At 38.3% G+C, this 21004-nt stretch overlaps 1 protein-coding gene across 4 annotated transcripts in view; it reads left to right on the top strand.

Moving 5' to 3' along the window:
* Positions 1-17559, top strand: part of DENND2B (DENN domain containing 2B) — a 158242-nt gene extending 140683 nt beyond the window's left edge. For all 4 annotated transcript variants that reach the window (XM_063289443.1, XM_063289446.1, XM_063289444.1 and 1 more), the window contains 6 exons: positions 8130-8307; positions 10431-10472; positions 11814-11925; positions 13521-13763; positions 16377-16463; positions 16792-17559. In XM_063289443.1, coding sequence (XP_063145513.1) covers positions 8130-8307; positions 10431-10472; positions 11814-11925; positions 13521-13763; positions 16377-16463; positions 16792-16826 — 697 coding nt within the window. In that variant the 3' untranslated portion in view covers positions 16827-17559. The remainder of the gene's footprint in view (positions 1-8129; positions 8308-10430; positions 10473-11813; positions 11926-13520; positions 13764-16376; positions 16464-16791) is intronic.
* Positions 17560-21004: the final 3445 nt, after the last annotated feature.

The raw sequence follows: 21004 nt of genomic DNA, 5'->3' as shown, positions 1-21004 counted from the left end.
ATTGTGCCAAATATCTGGACAGATATTGGACCAGTTAGCAAGTATGCCATATTGTAGGCTACTAAACGACATTATGGGAATTGTATGTGAACCAGAGCAAAGTGTGGTCTGCACCAATTGTTTGCACTGTGCCCTGTAAACAGCCTTTAATATTGCAAAATACCTCGGCTTTTGTTTAGTTTAGTCTTCCAACCCTGTTTATTTTCTGTGTCTGAAACTTTTATCCTTTAAATATTTCTCAGGGTTTCATGTAAATGTCACCTTCTTGTGTGAGCTGTTCCTAAACTGTGCCTTTACTTTGTTGACTTTGAATATAACTATTGTTCCTGGGTGCATGCGTTAGCTTATTCTGTAATTTGGAAACTTTTCTCACGGTCATAACTATTCACTTGGCATTTTCTTCCATTGGCATTTTTCTTTCATGGGTAGCAAGCAACAATGACTCATGTTCTTATTTTGATATTTCTGAGAGGAAGAAATGTTGTGACAGACTATGCATAGCATGCAATTTCTCCATTTTGATGAAGGGGGAAAAGGTTCCATAGTTTCAGTTTCCATGTCCCAGGGGAAGGTAGATCAGCAGTATTTCTACCTTAAAAGCATCAACATACTGTATTTAGATTTATGTCGTCTTCAGAGCACATTACTACATCCTAAGTGACTTGTGGATTATATATAATCTCATTTGGCATCCCTCTTGGATTATAATCGTAAAAAATTCCTCCTCGTTGTGAAAGACCCATGCTTGAACACCACTTGGGTCCTTGCTAGGATGACTAGAAAACTATTTGTTTTTAACTGCATTTCAAAATGTAAATGTAGTGGGAGCAGAACATAGAACTGTAGAATTATAGGATTGGAGAGGTTATTTAGACTACTGAGTCAAACCTCCTGCTCAGTGCAGAAACCATCCAATTTAAAGAACCCATGATAGATGGCTTCCCAACCATTGCTTGAACATAGCCAGTGAAGGAGAGTTCACTACCCATCTGGGCAATTTGTTCCACGGGTGAACTGCACTTCCTGTTATGCCTTTTCCCCCTAATATTTGACCAGAATCTGCCTTCTTGTTAAATCTGTTATTTTAAGTCTACCCTTTGGGATGATTGAGGGCAAGTCTTAACTTTCTTCTGTGTAATATTTTTTCAGTACCTGAAGAGGGCTATCATATACCACCTCACACTTTTATTCTCAAAGCCAAATCCTTCTTTTCATAACATTTAATTTCTAGTCCCCTCAGTTCAATCTAACTGTGTGCCTTTTTAAAGTGTAGTGCCCAGAACTAGACATAGTACTTGAGGCGGGGTCTAACTAGTGCAGAATAAAATGAAACTATTACTTAGCATGATTTAGAAACTGTTTTCCTGTTGATGGAGCCTAAAATTGCACTTGCTTTTTTTGCAGCAAGCCACATTGCTGACTCATTCTGTTTATAATTTACCACTGTTCTAAGATTCTTTTCACAAGTATTAGTGCTAAACCAAGCATCCTCCATTCTATGTCTGTGCACTTGATTTCTGATTTCTAAGTGACAAATTTTGGAATTTTCTCTGGGTAATTTTAGTCTGTTATTTTCAGCCCATTTCTCGACATCGGCAAGATGGTTTTGAATTTTATTCCTGTCTTCTAGGATACTGGCTATCCCGCCCAATTTTGTGCCATTTTCACATTTCATAAGCATTCACTTTCTAATAGAAATCATTAGAAATAATGAAGAATACAGGTCTAGGTCTGAGAGTGGAATCCTACTCACTTTCTTGTTCTAGTTTGATGAGGAACAATTGATAAGCACTCTTTGAATAAGACTTTTGGGCTAGCACTTAGTTTTTGTACTATCCAGCCCAACCTTAATTGGCTTGCTAATCAGGTTGTCAGGAAGTATTTTGTGAAATCCCTTACTGAAATCCACCTATATGATGTCTATAGCATTACCACAAGCTTTTGAAGAAGTTTTAAATTAATTAAACAATTAGATAAGTTTTGTCTGGTAAGACTAGCTCCTGATAAATCCATACTAGCTTCTGTTAATCACTAGATTATTTTCAAGGTCCTTAACAGACTGATCACTTCACAATCTTCTCTAGAAGCTTCCCGTGTATTGATACAAAATAGCAGGTGTATAGTTTCCTAGATGTTTGGGTTTTCTCCTTTTTGATGATAGGACAATATTTGCTGTTTTCCACTTGTTCTTTGAATTTCTCAAAGGTACTACCTAATATTAATGTTTGGTGAGACTATCATGAAGTTCCTTTAGTACTTCAGAATGTAATTTACAGTATTTAGCCCTGGAGATTTAAATTTATTGGAAGTAAACATTCCCTGATCATTTTATCAACCTCAAGCTCCTTCTTCAAATACAGTCTTGTGGAAAAGAAGGACCCATTAGCAGTTGAATAGCTCTTATTATCTGTGTTTTGATATTAGTTGTTATATTGATTCTTGTTCTTATATTTTGCACATTTCTGAATAAGCCCTTCTTTGTAGTTCTTGGCATTTTTTAGCCAAGCTCATTCTGAGCTTTATCTTTTTCCTGATACTATGTGTACATTTCCAAGCTCTTTCAGGCTTTTTCTGCTGTCTTCTATTGTTTTCCTTGGTGGCATTGTTTGTAGTGGAGCTTTGTGTATGATTAAACACAGATCATGATTTTCTAACAACTTTTAATGGTGGTCTGACCAGGAATCCAGCTGTGATACACACTGGTGTGTCAAGCTTCAGGTGCATTTTGACATTGCACATGCTCATTTGGCTAATTCTGAGATATATCCTTCTTTTATGGGGTACATCACATCAACACTTAGCTGTTGGATAAATAAATACAGATTAATGAGGATCCATCATCTCTACTTGTAGTCCTTGTACTATAAAATATGCTTCTTTAATATTTGTCCCCATTAAAAAGAGGGAGATTTTCTAAAATAATTTTATGTATTAAGATGTTTGATTTTTCAATTATTGTATGCTGGTATTTACCACTCTGAGTTATCTCAGAGAAGGAACTCTACTGGCAGTTCAGTTCTCCATATAGCTACATGCCCCCTTTGCTTTTTTGAGACTATTTGTAAAGGCTGCCAATTCATCTGTAATATTTGCAGATACAGTATGATTAGGAAATATAATGGCACAGATGACAGCTCTATTGGTTGGAGAAGTATGCCAGGATTTTTTCCTGCATGGGACAATCCTCATAAAGAGCTATAACAGTTGTGTCCAATTTGGTGCCCTTCATGGGTCTTAGGAATGGAATCCCAAGAATTCCCAGCTTGACTGGAGGGTGCGACTATTATCTGTCCTTGACTTAGTATGAGACACATTAAAGGCTGGCCTTTAGACATGTATCTAGAGATGAAACAATTCAGATTTGTAATAAACCATTTAGAAATCTACTCTAATCTGATTGCTTGAATCAAGCCAACCTATTTTGTTTCTTTTTTTAATCCCACCAAAGTCAAATAGAGTATCTGATAGTGACATCTGTTATATCAAGCGAACTTTCATGGTATAAAGCCTCCTTTCTCACCTTTGGAAGCCTCTGCCATATTAAATCCAGTAATCTTTAAAGTGCCTGATTTGTTGTATTTTACTACAATAGAATCTTCTCCTCACTATTCCTGTAGTAGTTAAAATCAAATATAACTGACCAGTTATTACTACCCCCAGTTTCTCTGTGAGGCAGATCTCAGGAGAGTGGGCCCAAGCATGGGAACTGCACATGAGAGAGGATGGAGCGTGTGTGATTTACACCATAGCCCTGCCTTCTTGAAGCGTGCAGGCTACAAAAGGGCATTTTATAGAAACTAGAGGAATGTTTGTGTTCTCGCTTTTAGATGAATTTGGCTCTCAGTTTACATCCATTTACTTTTTGAGTTGATCAGTTACACTGTCATTAAAAGTAAGTTAAAGAATTATGCTTGGAAATCTCAAGCATGCCCTATTTTTCTTTTCCTGAATCAGAGCACTGTTTGCTTTTTGGGGGTGGGGAAAAACTCCATATATCCTATTGAGCAAGTTAAAAGTCAAGGCCAAAACATCACATGCTAGATAGCACTGCTAGAAGGGAAAAGTTTGATAAGGAGGCTGCATTAATAATGATTGCCAGCTGCCTTGACCCAAGCCCCTCTGTGAATTCCAGCAAAGATGTTGGAATTCCATCTGCAAATGGGAAAACTCCTTTGGATAAGAGTGTCCCCACATGCATGTTGAAATTCCCATGCCCATCAGGAATTTCAAGATTGGGAGAGTAGAGATATGCATGCCAAACAGAATATTTTTCTGAATATATAGCAATACATTTACTGTAGTAGATATTCCACCGGATCCAAAAGAATCAGAGTAAGAGCCAACCTTTGAAACACAAGGAATATCACACAAGAAAAAAACTCCTGAACTGAGAAGCTGTACCCAAGAATGCGCTGTTACATGACCTGCTTGGCAATTCTACATTGCTTGTACAGGCAGTCCTCGACCTTTGACCATTTGTTCAGTGACTGTTCAAAGTTATAACAGTGCTGAACGAATGGTGGTTATGACTGGTCCTTGGAGTTCTGGCTGTCCCAGCACCACTGGTCACGTGATTGCATCTGGGCTCTTGGCAACTGGTTTGCACTTAGGACATGCGATCACCATTTGCAACCTACTCTGCTAGCTTCTGTAGAAAGTCAGTGGGGAAGCTGGCAGGGAAGGGTGCAAGTCCTGGGATAAGACTCCCCTACTCGCGCACCCTTCCACAGCCCCTCTTTGCTCGCACCATGCTGGTGACTCGCACACCCCACACACCCTCCCCAACCCTTGCTGGGCCTCCCTCATGTACCCTCCCTGACCCACGCCCCTCATGTACCCCCTCACACACCCTCCCTGACCGGCGCATGCCTCTCACGCACCCAACCTGCGCTGTGCCCCTTGCACCCTTGTGTACCCTCCCTGACCCACACCATGCCTCTCATGTGCCCGACCCATGCTGTGCCCCTTGTACCCTTGCATACCATGCCTCTCATGCACCCTCCTTGTCCCACACCGTGCCTCTTGCATCCTCGCTTAGTGATGGAAATTCAGGTCCCAGTTGCCCTCTTAAGTCAAGGACTACATGTATATGGGACAAGGAGAGGAGTATGTGATATTTATTCTTTCTTAATATTTATACCTCACTTTCCTATTTCAAAACTAACTTAGACAAGATGATAAAACAATTTAAAACTGTCAACACACAAAAAAACATTTTTAAAAGGGAACAAGTAACTGTCAGGTAATGTACAGTAAGAGCAAACCCAAATTATAAATAAAGGAGAGAATTTGTAAAGTGAACAGACATACCAACCAAATGTCTGCTTAAATATCTTTTTTTTTCAAGAGGTGCCAAAGCGACTGTATGGCTAATCTTCCAAGGCAGAGTGCCCTGAAGTTAGACTGTCATCACCAAGACCCCGTAAACGTGTGCTTCCCAACTGTGCTTAGGGTAGGAAGAGATGTCTAGCTGCTTCTTTTCCAGTCATTTTATGTGAGAAGCTGGTCTTTTTACTTAGGAGAACAGCTTAATCTCTGATCACTGAGATAGCTATTTTCCTAAGCTATACTGGTTCAGCCAAGTTAGCTGAAGGTCATGTTTGCACATACAAACACATATACATGTCACAGCCTAGATATGTGCAAGAGAGAGTAGTTTTTACATTTATATATTTAATATGTGTGGGATTGTTTTGTTTCAGAATTCCTAAAATCTGTGCAAAGCACTGCAATTTCTAATAATCAGCTTTTTGCCAGTAGTGGCTTTCTGCCTTGTCTTGTCCCCTCCCAATTCTGTTAAGTGTATTGGATTGGCACAGGATTTACAGGGCTTCCAGACAGAGAACTGCTATTGCTACTAAAAACATTTTCTCTGGACAGAAAAATGATGGAAGTGGCAGGAAAGACTGATGATTACAAAAGGAGCACGTAGCTATCTAAATCCCTTGCAACATTCCAGGAATAAGACAGAGATTGTGCAATGACCACTTAATTTGGGAAACATCCCAAATTTCTGGTTCCTTGGCATCTTAGTGTTCTGAGGTGCTTCCATATGGAGAGTTTCAAGTGCTAGCAGTCAGAAGGCCTTATGCAGCTATTACAGCACTCTCCAAAACATATTGTCTCTTGAAAGGAAAAACGATGCAAGAAGCAATGGTCAACACAGCAGTGATGGCTACACAGGCCAGAAGATTGGGCAATGTAAGTCCATCTAGCAGCACACTTGGTGGGTCTACACAAGGACAAGTGTTTGTTAGAGAAGTCAGGCCACTGTAAAAAAGTGTTCTAAGAAGGCTCAGACAACAAAGATTCTGAATCTTCTTCCTCTGGTCTCCCAACTCTAGTTAGTTCTGGGCAAATAGTTTTGTGCCTTCTCTTGTGTGGTCTTTCAGAATACTTTTACTCAGAGAGGCAGCAGAAAGATTCCAGACAGAGATTTGATGCCATCTAGGGTCTCCTCATGGCCTTGCGCATCAGCAAATTGGTCATTCATTTACAAGATGGCATTTCAAATAAAAGTTTTGAAGTTTTTGGATATATATGCAACCCCTTGTTACTAAAAATACAGCTTAAAGAAATCCCAACTGTGATTTAAACACCTGCTCACTTCCACTGATTTGGGACATTTTGTCAACTAAAATTTGATACTTTTTAAAGTGGAAACCAGTGCCAACCAGACTGGGGGCACATATAATAAAAGCTCTTTCCATTTTCTTTTCTTCCTTAGAGGCTAATTGGAGAAATAAATCACTGACTGTGGCCTTGCAGAATAAGAAGGCGTCCTAGTTAGGTTCCGGAAAGAACACAAAAGCATTTTTGAATGTGTGGAGGTCCCTTAGGTGCCTTTCACTGGAAAATGCTCTACAAATGAAGAAGAGAATTTCTGTTCTTCTATACTTGGTAAATGGAGGAATTGAAAAACAAATAGCTATCAAGCAAAATTGCATTTGGTCTAGGTGGGGACTTTTAGTCTTCTGGTCTCCAGGCCAGACCAGACTCGTAGACAGAGTGTCCTTCCAGTGTCCAGGTGAGATGTGACAAATATAAGCAGCGATAGATGGTGGAGGTACAATAGTTGAAAGTTAAAGAAAAAGCAGTTGCCACACATTTCCAGAAAGAAATCACTAACCAGACTATTAGAAATGTTAACAGGGTTGCTATGGCAGGATTCCTGTGAGGCAGACATATATATATAGCAGATTCATTTTCTCCTTCACTGTGTCTTTAAGCTAGGAAAGATTGGCTGTTAAGAGTACAAAAATGGCAGCTCTCCTGTTAAGGTTATTAGCAGATTATAGAGCATTATTTGGGAGAAGGAAGCATTGTTCTGTACCTTTTGGAAAAAATGGGTAGGCCATTCATTTCTTGGGATATGGGAGCTTTTGGAGCATATGCCTCATGTAGTGAGAAGTTTAAATTCCATCTCTGTGTGCTACACTGGAAGCAAAGATTGTTCTTTTCCTTCCTTCAGTTACAGATCTAGTGACCATACATCCTTTATTATAAAGGACAGTCCCTTATTTCAGAAAGCTGTCCTTTAGATTTATTTTTCAAAAACTCACTTTTGTCCTTTATTTTAGTCATTTAACTTTTACCATACAAATGGTACCACTTAATGCACAGTCTTTCATATTCATGTGAAAAATACGGAAATTGAATTGCCTTTTTAAAATAAATTTACATACATTGTTTGATTGTCAATATTTTTATTAGAATATGTGTTTCTGCAAAGTTTTTCTTGGCTTTGCTCTTGAATTTTCTTTTGTACAGCAAAGTTATAAACATAAAGAATTAAACCTTTTTTTCCTTATGAACCTCTTTCAGCTTTGCCCCTTTTTCAGATTTGTCCTTTATTTTTTCCAAGAAAATGTGGTCACTGTTGTTATGGATAAGTTATGAAGCCAATTTTGAATGTGGATACTCTCATTTTTTTTTGATTTGGTAAACTTTAGTTGGTATTCTTATTGTACATTGCCTGGTGCTTGTATGCAGTATTTATTTGCTAAATAAATAAATATAGTGGAGTAGGGAAGTGTTGAATAGTCTTTCTTCTTTGAGTCTTATTAAGAAAAAAGGTAGAAGATGGGTCTTTTTAAGGCACGTACCAATGTAATTTCTTTTCTCCTCAGCACCCTCTCCAGCTGCTCTCATGCTGTAGTGGCTTTGCTATATCCCTTCTCATGGCAACATACCTTCATCCCCGTCCTCCCATCTTCCATGATTGACATTGTCTGCTGCCCAACTCCATTTCTGGTTGGATTGCTGTCAAGCTCACTGCCCAAATTAAAGGAGCTACCTGTGGAAGAGGTAAGAATGGATTCAATAGCTGATACTCAAAGAAAAGCTTTCAGTCAATGCAATACAACTTTGTATTAAAAGCTTTATTTATTGGTCATTAGTTAGGTAGATTTCTATTATACTCTAGGAACTGAAAATTCTCTTTTCAAAGAAATGCTTTGGGGTCAGTTGGGCTGCAGCATTACTGACCAAAAATCTACCCAAGAAGCTTCCAGCATAACTATGCCAGTATCCACTGCCCCTGGAGATACATTTGGCTCCTTTACTGGGCTAGAAATCTGAAAACTTTTCTTTGTAGGAGGGCTTTTGATGATTTTAATGCTTGGTGAGTATACAGGCTGGCCATCTGATTTTGACAGTGTTTTTTGTTATTTTTTGTTAATTTTTCTTGTGAAGACAACTGTTTGAGATTTTTTTGTTCACTACCCAGAAGTGTTTGACTGTGGCAATATTAAAATATTGTTAAATAAATATATTTTGAGGAAGGAGATGAAAAGGAATGGTGAAGGTCTTGGATGAAAGTCTTTGAATCTAAGAAGTCTGTATTTCGATTTGATGTAATTTGGAATTATTGCTCCTTGGGAGGTAGCTGTATCTATACGTTTTCTTCTTATTCTGCTTGCAGTCTTTTTAACATTTAATTCAAATATATTAGAGAATGGTAAAGTTAAAAAACAGTATAGTCAGAGAACTAAAATACTACTGTTTCATATCTGGGCAATTTCTCCTAAGTGCTTGGGAGAGAAGTAATGAAACAATACTAATAGTGCAAAAGTACAATCATTGTAGTATTTTATTTTGGGAAATAAAATAGCACTGGGGATTATCAGTATTTCCAAACATACCATACTTTTATAGCAGCAGACAAGCAATACCCCCTGACACAGAACGATATGATCCAAAGTTGGTTGCCAACATTGTTCCTTTTCTGAACTGAATTCTGAGTTTATTCTCTGTTTATGTTCTTTCATCCACCATGAAATAATCTGAGTATAAGAACTGATTTCCTGAAATGTAAAGACAGTAAACGTGAAAGCAAATGAAGAGAGAATGGAATGTGAGAAGTAGCTATCAGTGTGGAAAATCGGGATCAAGGACAATTAGGTGTATCTGGTGTTATTTTATACTGAAGTATCATAAAAACAGGGGAATAAGTGTTTTGGTAGGATTGATTCTGAGCCAGTGTTATCTAACATCTCTGTGAGGCAGCTTTTGTATTTTTAACCTTGTTTTCAAATGTAGTATATTGCTGTTGTTAACAAGCTTTTTTGCAGATAAACATGTAGTTTTGTTTGTTATTAGATTTGTTAGAGTGCCTAAAAGGCTCTGGTAATGTTTGTTGGGAGAAGCTACAGAAGCCAGCTGTGTATCACGGTTTCGTCTCACATCACTCCTGAGGGAGAGCTCTGTCGTTTTTTCTGACCCATCTGAGAGCTTCATACATATTTTCCCTGACCAGGACAAAAAGCAAGCACTCAGATACTTCCATTCTGCTCTTCTCAGATATGAACAGGTCCCAGATTCAATGGTTTCTGTTTCAAAGTTAAGACATCAATATCAACATGTTTACACATACAGTGAATTGAAGAGTATAGAAACTACAGTATTATGAAGTGCTCCGTTCCTTCATCACTGTCAGTCCTTTTTGGACATACAGTACATTCTCTGCTGAAATGTAAGCTTTCTCCTCAGAGTAATACCAACAGTGTTTGCGATAACCTTCCCAAAAGTGGTGCCTTTAGACCAACACCTTAAACAATATACCAGTCCTGATCCAACAGTTTAATTACTACACAATTACTGTCTTGGATCACAGCTTTAAAGGCATATTTTATGTTTTCTTGTGTGATTTTTGTTTGCAGGAAAACAGTCTTAAAATGCACTGTATTCTTTAAATATGTACCAGCTTTCATTTTTATTTGTTAAGGCATTCTATTTGACTTTGTAACCACAGAAATGAATGTGCAGAACACTGTACACCCCATAAGATTAGGCTTCTTCTGCTATAAACTCTTTGGAGCCACAAGGTGCTAATCAGAAGTTTTGTTCATTGATCAAGACAGCCAGTCATTGAATAGCAACAAAATGCTTCCAGACATCAAGATAAAAGATTTTTGTGTTAATTCTTGCAGGCTTTGATGGTGAACCTTGGATCTGATCGTTTCATCAGACAGGTACTGTCACATTATTTTTATCTGTATTTTGAAATGTGCAGAAGAATTTCATAACCTATTACAAAAGAGATTTGTAAGATTCAGTTGTGAAGTTCTCCCATTCAGCTGAGAATGAGAAAATGTGGATTGGGGGGTTGTATATACTGTATGTAATAATTTCCATTGAAAAATGCAAAATCTGTAAATCTTCTCTTTTACTTTCTTTATTCAGCACACAAGAATTCTATAGCAGCATTTGCCTGTGCTTAGCTGCACTACAGTCATAATCAGGGAAGAGAGTGAGCAAAGCACAATAATGGGGGCATGAGATTGTCTTGTGTCACATTATTGGCAACATATGCTCTGTGTTGCCGTTCTTCTGCACTTATAACCGCAGCATATTGTGTTGGCTACTACCATGACAGTACTTTAAAAGAGATTAATCAATTCAGGGCAGTTAAACCTTGGTTTAGGCATGAACAGAGACTGCATAACTCCAATTATGAAGTGTAGGACAACGCATAGAAGATAACTTTTTGTGCAGATTTGAACCTTCCTACATGAGGCTGTGAGTTCTAGTTTCGCCTTAGGCACAGCTGGGTGATTTTGGGCCATTCCTCTCTCTGAGCCCTAGGAAGGAGGAGGCAAGGACAAACCACTTCGGAAACCTTGCCAAGAAAACTGCAGGGACTTGTCCAGGCAGTCTCTAGGAGTCAAGACTGACTCGAAGGCACACACATGCACACAAAATTACCCTAAAGAATCTAGAGTGCTCACAACAGCCTTTTGCAGATGGACTTGCAGAAATCTAGGGTGCCCTTTTTGTTTCTTTAAACCTCCCTCCACCAAAAGGAGATAGTATTGGTGTTTCCCATTATAGATAGTTTTAAATAGATTACTTAATCTGAAAATCTGACCCCATCAACTCGAGGTCGCTGACTGTACCAAGTCAGTGCTCTCAGAGGCCAATATAGTATTGCTACAGGACAGTTGTCTACGCCTTCCTTAAGAGTTCCTACTGTATTTTACCCTTCCTAAAAGAAAAGCTCCATGAAGCAACTTGTTCTCCCAGTCTTCCTCTGCCTAGACATGATTCTAAAGATAATAAGATTTGTAGTTGATGAGCTGGTTGGAATAGACTTGGAACAGATGGTTTTAGGAGCTACAGAATAGTTATCACCTCCAAAAGGCACCTTTTATGTTTTCTTGTGTGATTTTTGTTTGCAGGAAAACAGTCTTAAAATGCACTGTACCAGCTTTTAGTACTTATTTCGCAATACCTTTGATTCTGAAAAATGTTTGATAGCAGATAAATATAAAAGGAAGAATGAAATCTTAGCATTTTTCCCCCCTCCCCTTCAGATGGATGATGAAGACACTCTTTTGCCTCGGAAATTGCAAGCAGCTCTGGAGCAGGCCCTAGAGAGGAAAAATGATTTGATAAACCAAGATTCAGACAGTGAATCGGATGAGGGTAAGACAGCCTTGGAAGAATTCCTATTTACAGCGGAATCTTTCTGGAAGAGAGAATAATGTGTCCTTGGACACTAAGAGGGAAACAAAGATAGTTGTATTTAAACTGACCACCTTACTGTAAAGCTTAATTTTTTCAAAATTAATAATACACTGTTCTAGAGCAAACAGTTCATTGGAGTATTTAATGATTGTTCCCATTATATTTCAAAGTACAGAGTACTAATCATTGATTGAATAAGAAATCTAGGCCCAGGCATTCTGGAAAATCACTTCCATGACTGTTTTTCTTTTTTTTTTTTTTGGCTCACTTAATTGTAAGAATTTAGTTACAAGATTGGATGCTGTGCTATTCTCCAAAGAAGCAAAAGAACAACTGCGTTTAGTTCAAATAAGTTGGCTTTGTTAATGCAAACAAACTTTCCTAGGAAAACAAAATTATTTATCCTGCGTCACCTGAAATCAATGAAGTCAGAAATGCCTTAAAAGGGGTTGAAATGCACACGCATACACACACACTGTGTGTGTGTGTGTATTTTTTCTAGTATTTCTTAGGCTCTGAATGACTACATCTCTTTAAACTTTGTAGGGTTTGTCACTGTGATTTGTTTCATGAATATGGTTCATGTATCATATACAGAGTAAATCCTTGCAGGATTGAACCCTAATCTTCTGGGCACAGTGTGAATCAGTGTCTGCAACTTATATTTGGATTCACGGGCAATTGTATGTGTGTGGAGAAAGGTGGCAAATGACAGAATGTGTGTCATTATCTCATCAAAGAAATGACACAAGTTATGTACTTGCATCATGTATTAAATGTCATGACACATGTCATCACTTAGACATCCTCGAGGCTTTTTTATACTGATGAAATCTTGTAAACTTTTAAAATAAAACATGTTTTCCTTTTTATTGTGAACTACAAATGGAATAATTTTGTCATGAACTACAGTATGTAGGCCACTTTCAGAGAAGGAGTTTCTCAAAAACATAAATACTTGATTTGATATTGTTGTCCATTCTCATTCTTAGAATATTTAGCCCAAAAAGCCTTTAATTGAAGAATACGAAGAATGAAAGAGAAAGACACAGTGAGGGACAGATTAGGAAAGCACACTATTTAGGTATATATGAGTTTAATAAAAGTAATTCAGTATAATGCAACTCCTTATATTTTAATAATAAAGAAAACTATTTTACCTAAGATGGCAATGACTTCAGTCCACAAAAGCAAATACACTTTATTGTCAGTGGGGCAGGGAAATAGATACCGTAATTCAGGAATTTACTACATGGTTGCAGGGAGGGGATTCTTATGGTCCATCCCTACTAGAATTCAGGGGTTGTGGCCCTGAAGGCAGGCTTCTGCTTTGGAACACCCTTTTAGCCACCAGCAAGTTGATTAAAACTCTTTTGATTGAGTGGGAATTTGGGGGTTAAGTGGCCATGTCTGAGTCCATTTGTATTGTGTTTCTACAATATAATTGTAATATTTGTATTAATTGTATTGCTACGATATAACTCTATATTTTGTATAAATTGCTCTTTGTATACAAATACTGCAAATAAATATTTTCCCACTTTTCCTTGCAGAATGTAATAATACCTTAAATGGACTAGTATCAGAAGTTTTCATCCGTTTCTTTGTGGAGACCATTGGACACTATTCCCTTTTCCTAACGCAAAATGAAAAGGCTGAGCGAATGTTCCAGAGGGAGGCTTTCCGCAAATCAGTTGCTTCAAAGAGCATCCGTCGGTTTTTAGAAGTTTTTATGGAATCTCAGATGTTTGCTGGCTTTATCCAAGACAGAGAACTGAGAAAATGTAGGGCAAAAGGTAAGACCTGTTTTATTGGCTGCAGACTAGCCTTTTTCATCTCAGTCTGTCCATTATTAGCCATAGAGCAAAATATTTGGCACATGTGACTACTTCAGCCCTATGCATACTCAACCAGATGGCTATTTCCCGGCAACGCAGGGATATAAATCCTATCCTACCATCAGGGTTTTTGGATTTAGATAAGACATTATATATAAATTTTAAGTATGTCTAGGGTACATTCATATATTCAAGTGAGCATATATGCTTTATTCTGGATTAGTTTTGGTTTATAGCATATCCTGTTTGAACTTGAACATCTGTAGTTTACTGAATAAACCATGGCTAAGCAAATCTTGGCTTGGCATGATGGGTGAATGTACTTTTGTAGCCTTTATATGGCTGCAACAAGGGGCTTAATTCTTTAAAAAATGTTACCTTTTCTGGATTACTTAGAAAATACTATGCTACTTCCAATGGTATAAAAGTAGGTTTAGAGTCAGGAGATTGGACTTCCTGCTGCTCTCTTCTCCATTGTACATCTTCATGCCGTTTGCTTGTTTATCTCTTCATCTGTCTTCCATCCATCCATTCATCCAATTTCTAGGCTGCCCAGCTCCAAAAAACAATTCTGAATGGCTTCTCAAAATTAAAAACAGAGAAAAGCCCAACTCTAAATTAAAAAATATACTTGCCCCAAGAGAACAAATGAAAAAAAAAACCCAACCAATCTCTTGCATCACCTTATCAGTTTGGCAGAAGGTAAGGAGTGAAGTTGGGGAAGAATACTTTCCACTGCCAGAATTATACCTTTGGATACAAACCATAGTCTGAGCTTTTGTTTTTGTTTTTTAAAAAGTATCTGCTACAGATCCAGAAAGGAATGATATTGTATATTTTTCTGTATTTATTGTGTTTGATAGAGAAACTGGTACAACTATTTTATTGCATGGCTGTGAGCAAGCCAATGGAACTAGTCAAAGAATGTAGTTGGCAGATAAGTTTGGATATTAGGGAAAGATCTGTTAGATCAGGAATCCCCAAACTCTTCAGCTCATCAACTCTTTCATGAAGTTTCAGACTGTTTATCAACCCCCAAACATTTTATTATATGAAAACAATTTAATAAATACTACTTTAACTAATAGTACTACGAATAATAATAACATTTACCCCTTGGATAGTCCCATCGACCCTTGAGATTCACTACTGTAAATCCTGGAAGTGAGGAAATGAAATGAAGGCAAAGCCATATTGACACTTTGGGGAACCTTGTGTTAAATCCTTGTAAATTAAAAAGGAGCATGGAACATGGCAATTAAAACGCAGAAGATAATATAATTTTCTTGGAACAACTGTGCTGTCTAATGTTTGTACTTGGTATTGTTCTATGACTTGGTGTACCCTAAACCAGCTGTAGAGCAGCTAACAATCAAGTAAGTGTCAGATCCCTCCTTACACAGCAGTGCCATCTGCTGGGGCTCTGCAGTCACTAATCAAACTTCAGAAAGTGAAGGAGGGAAAAGATGGAGGGAGGCTTATGTTGCTCCCTCTGGGATGCAAACAGCCTGCTTCCTAGATGGCAGAAGGAAATAAATAAATAGGAAGATTTCTGATGCCTTCTGGAAAGGTCACAACTGAGGTCCATTGTTTATATGAGAAGGTTAGTCCACGTGGGCTTCAAATATGCACACAATTTGTGCATCTTTCTCCCCCAGTCCTTGAGAGTTCCACTTTAGAAATGATAATCAATGAAAATGCATAATCTGAAAAATATAAGGTACATGTGTGTCTGTCAGGCACTCCTTTCATAATGTAGACAGATTTCAGAGTCTCTGTGGGGAAGGAACCCACAGAAAATTACTCTGTGTACAGTGGCTGTCTAATAATAGGCTATTACAATTCCCTCATTCCCTCTGATGGTCTCACTATTACAAAAGCCAGTCTGTAAATATATGACAGCCTTCATTTCCCATCTTGATGGCAATGCTGCTAGAGATGATGGGACATCCAATCCTTAACATCTGGAAGTCACTAGGTTGAGAAACACTGGACTACACTACTGTAAATCCTGGCAGTGAGGAAATGAAATGAAGACAAAGCCAATTATATTGTTTGTGGTCTATTAAAAGCTAGTCACTCACAGCTTCTTACAGTTATTATAAGAATCCTCCACAAATGAGAGTTTTCACATGTCTCATTCATTTCAGCTGGGGTCTGCACAGAAGAAGTACAACTTCTTTGTGGATTATGATCTCAAAGAAAATTGCATTGCTTTCAGACCTCATATTAACTGGACATACTCTGCAACTGACAAGGCAGCCAATTTTATAGCGGGTATTATGTTGAATTCAACAAGAAACTGTTTTCCTGAGAAGTTGATTGGATGTGCATGATTGTATTACGAAAATAAAAAAGACACCCTGAAAGTGGGAAATGGTTGTAACATGGATGAAAAAAAAAGGAACTTTATAAAGAGCAGAATGTAACAAAAGCCTTTGAAAACAATGTGGAACAATATAAAGCTGGTTGAAAGTGGGCTGGTAGGCTGCATCAGAAATAAAAGCTCTTAAGTCTTGATCCTTTTTCTTGGAAAAAAGACCAGTTTTCTTTTTGATCCCCTTTCCTCAGGTCTCTTTGAACAGAGGGTTGAACAGTATTTGGAAGAACTTCCAGACACAGAACAAAGTGGAGTAAATAAATTTCTACGAGGCCTTGGTAAGGAATTTGGCTTTGAAGTATTTGTGTTTTGGAAACTAGGCTTGTAGTGCATATGGTACAAGGAAGCAAAGTCCTGATAACAAAGTATATTCTGCTTTAGAGGTTTCCTCAGTACAGCATGTTGGTGGATTTAAAAGAAAAGCCTTTATTAAGAAGGAATTATACAGCCTGAACTATACAGACAAGGATCCTTAGAGTGGGGTATCTACTCTTACTAATCAACTAGATCCTGATTGCCAATTGGGTGCTGCAGTATCTTTACAAATACAGTATTTGATTTTAAATATGTAATAACTCAGAGGCTTTTCTGTTTTTGCCATTGCAGGAAATAAAATGAAGTTTCTTCATAAGAAGAATTAATTCCTTTCTAATGAGATATGGATCCAAAGACTATTTATGACACTGGGCACCGAACACCACCTGCAGCTTTTCCGATGCTAGTGCTGGAGGGCACAGAATGAGCTGCTCACATGTTTAAGTGGCTGCAAATTGAATTTTAACTGTGTGCCAGCAAAAATAATGTATTTGGTAGAGATTTGTAAATAATACACTATGCTGTAAGCATTAACAATTTTGTTTTTGTAATGAGCAGAGACAACTGTGGTAATGTTTGTATATTCCTGAAAAACAACAGGTGCTTTTTTCTTTATTAGGAACTGAGTTATGCTTGGTGCAAACTGAATGGTGAATTATGTGCAGCTGACTGTCTCAGCAGAACCACTGACTCTGAAGGATGTTTGTTAGGGCTGTGCTGTACTATGGAAGTGAATGAACACCAGTGGGGGAATTTAGGGGTGGGAGAATCTGAAAGAGGACTGATTTTTATATGACAGAGTTTATATTTTTCTTTAGCTTTTCTTCTAATTCGTTTTTTCAAGAAAAATAGCCTTTTGTTTTGCAATAAGGTACTTGATTCACACTCCCAAATGATCTGGTTTATTTTGAATGGTCAGTAAATTGCAATGCATTCTGCAATATAATTGCTAAACTTGGAGAAATCTTTGGCCTTTTGACACCATGGTGGCGAATGACTAGGTACATTGCATCCTTTTCTAGTGTATGTTTTATTTCTAATAAATTGTGTAAATACTTGTGTCAGATTTCCATACTCATTATAAAACTTCTCAGATTCTGACTATTTGAATAATATGCTTCCGAAATGCTTTCGCTAAGTCAGTAAGTAGATTTACTTTAGGTTAAAACTCTACCGAGGTTACCAAAGGATTATTCCTACTAAACTCAGGAACGTTTTATTGTTTATATGCATGTTTGGACTATAAATCCCTAACAACCTGTACTCCTGTTCTATACTGCAAGCAAATCCCACTGAACTCATCAGGCCTTTGTTTTGAGTAAGCAAGTATACTCTGAAAAGAATGTTACCAGCTCCCCTCTGTCATGGCAAAATAACATACACAGTATGTGTGGGTTGCTCATTTGTAAAATGAAATTATTTCCTGTTACTGCAGCTCCTGCCACAAGCCAGTCCCAAGAGCTGCGAAATAGAATCCAAAGATGGATCCTATCTCAGAATGGTAGCATTCTGGATCACACTGTGAAACGGGTTGGCAGTGAACTCCAGTCAGAGGAACATTGCACAATGCATTGATGAATATATAGCAAAATCATGATATACCAAACTATTAGGGGAGAGAGAATATGATACCCAAATGTCTGTTAAATCCAAATTTATGTTACTGGCATCTGTTTATTCGCAGTATTTGTAAATTGCCCCAATCAGGAAAATTGTGGCTAGAGTTCAAACAGATAAGAATGTAACAAAGCCTCAACAATAAATACCAATACTAATCAATATTAAACCAGATTGCTGTCTATGCTCACCCTGCAAGGCCTTCAGGGATTCAGAGAGGGCCAGAGACATCTCCAGGAACAACATCTTCCACAATGCAGGGGCCTCGGTAGAGAAGGCCTGCATTCTCACCACCTTTCAAGCAGGAGTGGGGACACTCTTAAGAGACCTTTTGCAGTGTTCAGATTGGATGGGCAAAATCCCACTTCATAAAGTAGTCCCTGATACATCCCAGTGGCGTGCCACATAGGGCTTTATAAGTAACGGCCAACACTTTGAACTAGGCCCAGAAGCTAACCAGTAGACAATGATTGGGTTGGCCCAATGAATAATCTGGCTGCTGTATTTGCAGCAGCTGTAGCTTCTGAGTAGTAGTATATCACTTACAGCTTAAAACCAGCTGTGTCAATTTACCTCATTTGAATAATTTTGTGATCATGCAAATGATATGAATGTATGTGAATTATATGCTTTGGATACAATAGATGTTATTCTGGGGTAATGGCCAGATCAAAGTTTTGCTTTCATATCCAAAGTCCATTGAATGGGGTTTTATTGTAGTTCAGGATGCAGTATTAATCACTAGCTTAGTGGCTTTAGGAAAACAAGCAACCCCAAGTGCTGTTCTAGTAAAAATGAATTCTATGCTTTCAAAGGAGGTGTAGTATGCCTTTATAGCAAACCTATAGTAAAGCAGACAGCATTGCCACCAGGCCTTGTTGGTCATGATACATTCTTACACATTGCCCTTTAAACACACCTTAAAGAACTCTGGATTCCAGCAAAGACAGTTCCACATTTTTAGAACAGTAAAATAGGGACTGAGTTTGCTAAACTTGCACAAGAGTAACAACCAAGGCCAGATAGTTATCCTTCTACAGTGTTATGCTTCATCAGAAGTAAGTTTACTCTGCTTTAGGGGAGTTGTAACGTCAGCAATGTTTGATCTAAAGCTAGGCAGAAGCCTGGCAAGTGTAGGCTGTTGCTTGTTTTCTCTGTAATGTTCAATGTCAAGGCATAGTTCACCACTCCATAAGAACAATAAATTACACTCTGCACTGAATGGAGCAAATTGTTCAGTTTGTAGTGCTAGAAGGAAATCTTAGCAGGGTCTGTTCCGAGCCGGGAATGAGGATATACAGGCAGTTGCTTGAACAGAGGTGATTTTATTTTCAAAGAGCATGTACAGAGTATGCTGGTTAGAGGTGACTACACTTGTATTTCCCCCACAAGCTCTTTATATAGGAGAGCTTGGCTGTTATGCAAAGGTGTTCCCGCCCTCTAGGAATTTGAGAAAAGTGCATTTTACCGGATTTCAGGGAGGAGGTGCTCTGTGGTCAGGTCCCCTGCTGTTTGTGTTTCCTTTTCTGATGATCTGGGTTCCCTGCAGGGCTGTGGCTTTGTCTACTAGCCTGGACTGTCCACCTTGGAAGGAATCTTTTGTTATGATTGTGGAGATCTGTTTGGCTGTTCACCTGCATGGGCCCTGCTAAATTCTGTGAATGAGCAGCCTTTTTCCCCCCAAGGTTTCTGATTAAATCGGAAGGGAATCCTTTGTCTGAACAGTTGGGCTTCCTTTTACATTTTAGTCTCTGGCATCTCCTTTTGCATTGAACCCATTCTATTTTGGAACTTTTAACCTTTTACGTTGCTTAAGGGGAAGGCAATATTGCAGGAAGACAGTGTTCTGGGGGGAGACAACCTGGCGGGCATGGAGAGATCTTAATTTCTTCCAACAGTAGTTTACCAGCTGGGGGATTCTGGGAGTTGAAGTCCACACATCTTAAAGTTGTCAAGGTTAAGAAACACTCCTCTAGAGGAATGGAAATAATTTTTAAAGCCTTGCACGGAAAGGATGGAAGCACTGTAAAACCTGCTCTGAACTTTGCTCCTTGATTGGCGTCTGCAAGCCCCAGTGAGTCAGACAGTACCTGCTATATGTATATAATCTGTGGAGTCCTTGGTGTATACATTCTGTTTGAATGTTTAAAGGCAGGACATGTATTTCTTGTCCAACTACAGTATTGATTATGTGCCATCAAGTCCTTGTCGAGTTTTATTAACCAATGAAATAATAAATTTCATTCATGGGTGGGTTACTCCATTTATGGGATCCTCTCTTAACACAAGGACTGTGTCCTTGTGCAGCAGAGTGTTAATATCTCACACACGTGGACAGAAGTGGAAACAGGGCAAAACGTGAGTTCAATTGATTTGTTTCTCTAGTCACCTTTTTGGTGTCTGACACTTGGGTGATGATAATGATTTAACTGATATAAAACTCATCAAAGTGGGCAGGATTAGAAGCGTTTATTTAATGCAGAATTACCGATCCTCAAGAAAAACCAGACGACGGATTAAGCTTTTCCGAGGAACCCAAATTCCTGTCCTTTTAAAGGCTGCGCTAGGGGCAGAAATTCAAGTAATACAAAGCTCTCCATCATGGAAGAGTAACAAGGGTTACATTAGGGGCTATATGTATGAAATGTCGGCCTGCCATGGCAGGTTTATTTTTTTTTAGAGAAGCAGCTTTTGAGAAGCAGATCGCATTTCCTGGGGCTGATTCAAAAGCACCACAGAGATTTTAAAGAGCGATTCTTTGAAGCGCTTACTTAACAAATAAAACAAGGCCAACTTTTAGCTTCATTTTTATCCCCAACAGGTTTATTAGCAGTTTCCTTCCTTCCCTCGTCAGTGTTTTATTTAGGCAGCCAATAACTAAAACCTT

The sequence above is a fragment of the Candoia aspera genome, chromosome 1 (assembly GCF_035149785.1).
Source record: "Candoia aspera isolate rCanAsp1 chromosome 1, rCanAsp1.hap2, whole genome shotgun sequence".
NCBI classification, from domain to species: Eukaryota; Metazoa; Chordata; class Lepidosauria; order Squamata; family Boidae; genus Candoia; species Candoia aspera.
This window is presented reverse-complemented; position numbering and strand designations above follow the sequence as displayed.